This window comes from Spea bombifrons, chromosome 5 (genome assembly GCF_027358695.1).
Source record: "Spea bombifrons isolate aSpeBom1 chromosome 5, aSpeBom1.2.pri, whole genome shotgun sequence".
In the NCBI taxonomy this organism is placed as follows: Eukaryota; Metazoa; Chordata; class Amphibia; order Anura; family Pelobatidae; genus Spea; species Spea bombifrons.
Genome location: NC_071091.1, coordinates 5,614,201 through 5,621,433, shown reverse-complemented (window position 1 = coordinate 5,621,433; position 7,233 = coordinate 5,614,201). Strand labels below are relative to the sequence as shown.

Here is a 7,233-nt window from a genome sequence, read left to right as displayed (position 1 = left end):
GATGTCACTGAATAGCGGCCACATACATGGGCAGATTCTTGAATTTGGTTGCCCCTGCGATCCCCGGAGAAAAGGCTGGCTTGATGTGTCTTGGCGCGGCTCCGGTGTCCCCGTGTGCTGCTGATGTCATCGCCCCGAGAGATGGTGGCCGCTGGCCAGGACGCAGCACTGAGGCTCCGTTGTGCTGCTCTCCTCTGATTGGCCGGCTGAGCTGGAGAGCTGCCACCGTCAGGATGGTGGGGTGGAAGGAAGCAATAACAGAAGACACGGCTCCCCCCTTGTTTTTTTCCTTGTTTGCTGCCAGACACTGTTCTCTGTCACTGTGGGGGTAAGAAGCCACCAGCAAAACCTTACTAACTCTGTAGCAAATTTTATATATTTCCCCCGCACAAGCAGATCTAAGCTAATTTAAATTGTTTTATATATATAATTTTATTTTTTTGTCACATTTTTGTTCCCATCTTCATCTAACCTTAGGGGGAGGGGGGGATTTCAGGACCTCGGGATCTCTATAAAACTAATTTTTAAAGGATTTTGTTATAGTTATTATAATTATTATATAACCATCTTCCATCATCGGCAGCCCAGTTGCTTTCATGTGATACCCGCGCTCCTTGCACACATCGGTGATCTGTTTCGGTTTTATATTGCTTCCTATGCGTCTGAGTGTGAGCAGAGAACGCCACATTTCTAGTTAAGATATGCCACGTAAACGTGCGTTCCGGGGAAAACCCTCAGAATTCGGGCATCTTGTTACCTTTTCAGTTGGTCAGGTGGTCTGTAATCCAGCCTCGCGGAGAATCCCCTTTATATGTAATCCAGCCTCGCCATATGTAATGTGGCCCCTGGTCTCCTGTCACCCAGCAGGGGCTTTTTTAATGTTTTCCATATGGCCCATTTGTTACCTGTCTGTCCGTCGCGCAGAATGCACGCTTGCCACTTGCTGGCCTTTTGGGTCCTTGTCCTTTGTCCATTATTTGCTGCCTTCTTGTCTATCTGAGTCGTTCAGCGGGGTCGTTCTGATTGTCAGTTTGCTGGCACTCTGGATTATTGATGGTTATTTAAACAACTTTTTCTCTATTCACGTATTTGGCTTTTGGGGCAGAACCTTCTACCTTGCTCTTTAGCCATTGAAATGCCTGGAGTAGAGTAAATTGTTGGCTTTTGGTAACCGCTTTCTCTCCAGCGGGGGCACGTCTGTAACTAACTTTCTGCATTTTATCTGATTTCTCATCTGTCGTTCGCATTCCTCGTTTCTAATAAACATGCCAATTATCTCACTATTTCCCCGAGCAGTCCTTCATAATATCAGGGAATTCATCATGTCGGGGGGGGGGTAGGTAGGAGAATTTGCATACACCCTTCAAGATGTGCCATTTACAAAGCAGTGGGGAATGAGCGTGTTTTGCCCCGTGTTGAGGCTTATTGCCTCAAAGGGACTTGCGTAGGATAGTAACGCTAATTAAAGAGCCCACCCCACCCCCCGGATTATGAAAGCTCATAAATTCCATGGCATTAGTGCTGAGTTGGTAATATCCTTCCTCCCGACCACGAGCGCCACGTACGGTGTGTGGTCTTCCACGCGGAGGTCGGCCAGCCAATTTAATTCATATTAAAGTACTTTGTATGTGCTTGTCTTGGGAAGAAGCTGCAGCAGAACATATCCTCCGGTCTGACGTTTTGTGCCATTGATCAGTGTGGCAGTAGTTTCTGTGCAAACAAGGGGGGAAGCTGCAGCAGAAAGTTTCCTCTGTGGCCTGACCTTTTGTGATCAGTGTCAGCGGTTTCCCTGTTGTTATGGTGAGATTTCATGGAAGTCTCCTCATTGATTAAACTATGCATTGTGCGGGGCCAGCTCTGTCCTTGTGTGAGAAGCTTTTACTGCGGGTTGTCTCTTTGTAATGGATTCGGTGAGCCGAAACGTTCATCGGTGTGAATATGCCCCTCTGCTCGCCTTCCTGTGAAGTGTGGCCCTTATACAGCCAGTATTACGCGTTCCAATGCGTAAAATCAGTCCTCTACGTGTGTGTGTGTATATATATTATATGTGTGTGTGTATATTATGTGTGTGTATATATATATTATATATTATGTGTGTGTGTGTATAATATTGTGAAGCACAAAGTACCCCGGGCTTGGATAATTGAAGTCAGCAATGTAATTATTGTCTGTTTGTCTTTCCCAGAGCAAAATCTCCATCGCACGATGTCACGTCGACGACCGTAAGCACCCAAACCGCATCTGACGAACCGACGGGCAAATCCTGGGATGAGCTGTGTCAGGTTGGCCTGCCAGATGACGTCGGTGTCCAAGCCTTATTTGAGTCGACAGGTAAAAGTAGCCGTGGCCGGCGTTCTAGGTGTTTTAAGTGCCTTTCGCGTGAGCCCAACCCCCGCCTGCTTTCTTGTGACCTGCCGTGTTTCTCTTAGAAAGGCACAAAGTCTTCCTTTTGGTGCCCAGCAAGCAGATGGCAGAAGAGAGTTTAACTGAGGCTGTGGGGCATTAGCACCCCCCTCCCCAATGGCGCATGCACCCACCCCTCCCCAATGGCACATTAAAGATGTCCCCCCTGATTTCTTTGTTTTTTTTCTGATACTTTGTGCTCGTCCAATATAATAACCCAACCTCCTGGTCTCATCATCTAGGTCACTGCTGGGCTCATCACCGCTGTGCGGAATGGTCACCAGGCGTTTATCCGACCGAAGATCGGGGACTGGTCAACGTGGACAGAGCAGTCGTCTCAGGGAGCACAGAAGTGAGTCGCCGTCCAGTACACGCTTTAAAAAAAAAAAAACTGTGTGGACAGTTCCCCTTTTTTTTTTTTTTTTTTTTTTTTTTTTCTTCCTCTTTCCTCCCTTTTCACTCTTTTCCGATAGTTTAACCCCTTTCATACAACCTACAGGTTCCCACATGTAGACGAAGGCGTCTGTGTTCTGGCTTTTCACGTTGTAAAGGGTTAAACATGTAATTGTGGCTCTGCTTCCCAGCGCTTGGTTTGCCGAGACAAATACTGTGCAATGTATCCAGGCAGGGAAGCAGACGAGCGTTTGCCGGCTCGGTGGAAGCAGCTGGCGTTTCGAGGGCGATGGCGTTTCGCGGGCGATGGCGCTTCCTGCCGCTCGCACCTTCCCCGTTCTTTTGTGTGGTTTTTCGCTTACGGTTCTCGCTCTGAACATTTCTCGCGCGGTGTCGCTCCACTCGCCACCTTTTCCGTTGAAGTGTTACAGGTGGAGGCTCACGTGTATCCAGCAGCGGCAGTTAACGGTAGAAGCTGCAGCACAGAGTCGCTTCTTAGGTCTATTCAGCGGGGGCCTAAACAAAAACAAAAACAAAAATGATTTATATTACCGTCCGGTTTCTACAGAATCCTGTATATTCTTATGTTGTCCAAATCTTTCAACTTTCAGGAAGCCAAAAAAACACAGGGAGTAGTCGCACAAGCCAACTGAAGTTTGGGCAACCACCTTCCAAAATCAAAAAAACATACCCGAGGTAGAAGCTGCAGCCTCCACTGTGGCCCAATGATTCATTGGAACGTGCCCATTGAAATTTGGTGGGATCGCTATCCATGCGCAGGGAGTCTGGAGCTCGCTGGACCGCTTTATAGATGTAATTTTAGTGATCTATAGCATGCGTACTCCATGGCTGGCCCGATATCTGATGTAGTTGGGTGATCTCAGAGCTTATTGGCTTGTTTGTCTCTTTAATGTACGCCATCCTCGGGGATAATGACACGACCGATATTAAAGCGAAGGGACCTGTCAGCTGCCAATAGGCTCGTTCTTTGAGATGAGAAGAGTTTTAGTATGGTGCCCGCATTTGTTAGCAGGGTTACGCGGCTTAGCCTGATAGCTTTAAAGGTCAGAGAAGGCATTGCGCTCAGCCATGTGCGAGACGTAAAGGTTAAAGCGCGGGAGAGCCAGGTAACGCTCGGAGCCAGACACCCGGTCCCTTCCCCGCATCAGCCCATTAAATACACTCCGATTGGCAGGTAACGCGGCTAGTCTGCTGTGAAATGTCAGCCAAACCCAGGCACCGGGGTAATAAAACACTCCACGTCCTCTACGTTTAACTTTCGATTGGCAAGCAGGCAGTTAATCTCGTCGGCGTCCCCGATACGCATGATTATAGCATATGGTGTTTTCCCTGCTGACGGTACATTTACAGTATCTGCGATAAGCTGCATGCAAACAGGTATATAGATAAATACATAGAGGGTTAGGGGTGGGCTGGGGGCGTGGCTACAAGGTGGGCTCGAGGTGTTTTTTATGTGCGGGTAGGAATCTGGGTAGAGGTTTGCCTGTGGGTGTGGTTAGAGGCAGGGCCAGAGCAGCACGACTTTGGCAGCCACCTTGCAACCTATTGAAGCAGAATTAGCTTTAAGATGCAAAACTACGGACCTCGATTAATTCTAAATTAAAATATTCTAATCCCTGCTTCTTGCACTGCCCACAAATCGGGACTGTCCTGTGAAAAACAAGACAGCTGGGGAGTGTGTATGTTGCATAGAGATATTATAGTCCAAGCTTTTACAGCAGTTACATTGTTGGGAGTGCTGAGGGGGTTAACGCCTCTATAACTACAGCTATTGTCCCTTTAATTTGCCTTTTTTGTTTACAGGGTTAAAGAGCCACCTTTAGTTAGAGCCGACAGTAATGTTGTAATTTTTCCGGCCCCTGACTGAAACATTCAAGTTTCGTAGTTTGCGCCGCTCCCCGACTTTAGACCCGATTCCCAGGCGTCTGCGGGAAAAGCTTTATTAGTTTACCGTGCGGAGCGAGTTTATGCGGAATTAAAAAGCAGATGGCAAGGAATTATTATGTCTCCTCCTCATACCGCGTGAGCACATTATGCATAATTGTAAAAATGTCATCACACTTTGTAAACATGAAGGCCGGGTGAGTTTGCGGAGCCGCACATCTGTTCGGGGACTTTGTTAAATGGCTAGAAGAATCAGCGCCGAGTCGATTAATCTACGGGACCCAATTATCTAAACGGTTATGGCTCCTCGCAGGTACCGAACTCGCAGGTCGTAAAACACTCTGACGTTGTGTTGGCGGCTTTGGCCGAGCAGAAAGTCGAGCTTTTTGAGCTTTGTACTCGAGGGGTTTGCCTTTCCTCGTTTTATATTCTGTGCAGCGGTGGATCGGTCCCTGTGCCGGGGAACCTCGGCTCCGGAAATCTTCCCACCGGCTCCTCGCCGCTTGTGGAGTGCGCGTTCTCCATTAACCCTTCCACTTACTCTGCTGTGTTTCTTTGCTTGGTGACTATCGCTTTTTTTTGGGTGTGTTTTCGAGTGTTTGTTTTTGCTAGTATTGATAGTTTTCTGGCGTTGAACAGTTGATGCACAGGTTTGCGTTACGGTGTAATGCAGTTTATTGAACAGATGTCCTCACCGGTGACATCGATCTGTCCGTAATGTGCGCCATGCAGTTATACGATGAGATGGGGAGGTATCCTGTGGGTTATTACTGGTAATAACTGGTTTATTACTGGAAATTTGCTCCATGGAAAGTATGTAGATGCTCGCACTGAAAAACCCTGTATATGGACAAAAGTATTGGGACACCTGACATTACACTAACAGGGGCTTTGATGACATCACATTCTAAATACACAGACGTTAATATGAAGTCGGACCCCCTTTGCAGCTATAACGGCTTCCGCTCTTCTGGGCAGGATTTCCACAAGATTTTGGGGAGTTTCTGTGGGAATTGTTGTCAGTTCATCCAGTAGAGCGTTTCTAAGGTCAGGCACTGATGGCGGACGAGACGCCCGGCTCGCAAATATCCTGCCGTCAAACATGTAGATTTAGTGTTTGATTTGTTTTATAGCGATGTGCACACTGTAAGCACCTTGGCGCTACTATCAAATGCTGTGAAGAGAGCTGTCCGCACACGTACCATTACCCCTGTGCTGCCGGGGCCGGCGCCTTTCAGGATCTCGCGTGTTTTTCCCTTCTCTGCCCGGAGCACATCGACCAGGCTCCTGAGAGATGTGAGTATCTGAACCCCCAAAAATAGGCAAAGCTCGTTCTTTAAAAATGGGAACCGGGTTAGAAGGATATATCTCTGCCGTACACCCCGTGCAGGGCTCATCGGTCCCCCGGCTGCGTGTCATTCCTGCTACGAGCGAAACATGTCAACAAACACCGAGTCCATCCCAGGGGAAATGGCTACTGTGAATTAGACACGTAACGCGTGGGACTTTATCTTTGCTGCTTTTTGCTCTTTTAACCCTCAGTTAAAGATGATGCCAACTGTGCGCTCTGTGACAGCTCCGGCGACCTGTCCGACCAGCTCTTCTGTACCACGTGCGGCCAGCATTACCACGGCATGTGTCTGGACATCGCCGTCACTCCTTTGAAACAAGCCGGGTGGCAGTGCCCGGACTGCAAAATCTGCCAAAACTGCAAGTAAGTGAAACGTTCATTCCTAATACTCTATATAACCTCCGCCCTGGTAACGCTCGCAGACATTCCCGGCCCCCCTGTGTCACTGCCGAAGTTTGGTGGGGCCAAATACGGAGCAAAGTTTTAAGATTATTCTTATACGAAACATAAAGGGATGCTGATTGCAGGTTCCTTTGGTTACATTGTTTCTAGTTATTTCTTGCATTTACTGTTTGGCTTTTTGTGCATTCTGTGAAATGCCCCAAGAGTGTTGTCCCTATTTTGAGGGATTTGACCTTTAATTATGTAGTTAACGTCAATCTTTATCTTTTCAGACACTCTGGAGATGACAATAAGATGCTTGTGTGCGACACTTGTGATAAAGGCTACCATACTTTCTGCCTGCAGCCTGTCATGGACGCCGTACCAACAAATGGCTGGAAATGTAAGGTACGTGTCGTTCGCCTTTAACTCAAAAATAAATGCGAGGCGACGTAGTTTACCCGGTAAGTCCTTGCTTTTCCGTGAAAGCGTCCTTTAACGTCCAGCCGCTGCCGTTTCTCTGCAGAACTGTCGGATCTGCGCCGAGTGCGGGACGCGGACCAGCAATCTGTGGCATCTCAACTGTTTAATCTGTGACGCCTGCTTCCAGCCGCAGGACGACGCTCTGTGCCCGCTCTGCGAGAAGAGCTGCCAGCCGGACGCTCACAAACACGCGCTGCACTGTCACGTGTGCAAAAGGTAACGTTAATCGGCAAGATCTGTGCTGCTCGAGGCATTCGGTCGTGTGAGGATGGCCGTGCCGTCAAAATCCCGCTTCCAAAAAGTTATCTTTCTCTTTA

The 7,233-nt window shown here is 48.2% G+C and overlaps 1 protein-coding gene across 9 annotated transcripts in view; it reads left to right on the top strand.

Annotated features, from left to right (window-relative positions):
- KMT2C (lysine methyltransferase 2C) overlaps positions 1 to 7,233 on the top strand; it is a 79,471-nt gene that overhangs the window by 33,890 nt on the left and 38,348 nt on the right. For all 9 annotated transcript variants that reach the window (XM_053468332.1, XM_053468330.1, XM_053468326.1 and 6 more), the window contains exons 5-10: positions 2,186 to 2,331; positions 2,646 to 2,755; positions 5,835 to 5,997; positions 6,244 to 6,415; positions 6,727 to 6,841; positions 6,960 to 7,132. In XM_053468332.1, the coding sequence (XP_053324307.1) occupies positions 2,186 to 2,331; positions 2,646 to 2,755; positions 5,835 to 5,997; positions 6,244 to 6,415; positions 6,727 to 6,841; positions 6,960 to 7,132 (879 nt within the window). The remainder of the gene's footprint in view (positions 1 to 2,185; positions 2,332 to 2,645; positions 2,756 to 5,834; positions 5,998 to 6,243; positions 6,416 to 6,726; positions 6,842 to 6,959; positions 7,133 to 7,233) is intronic.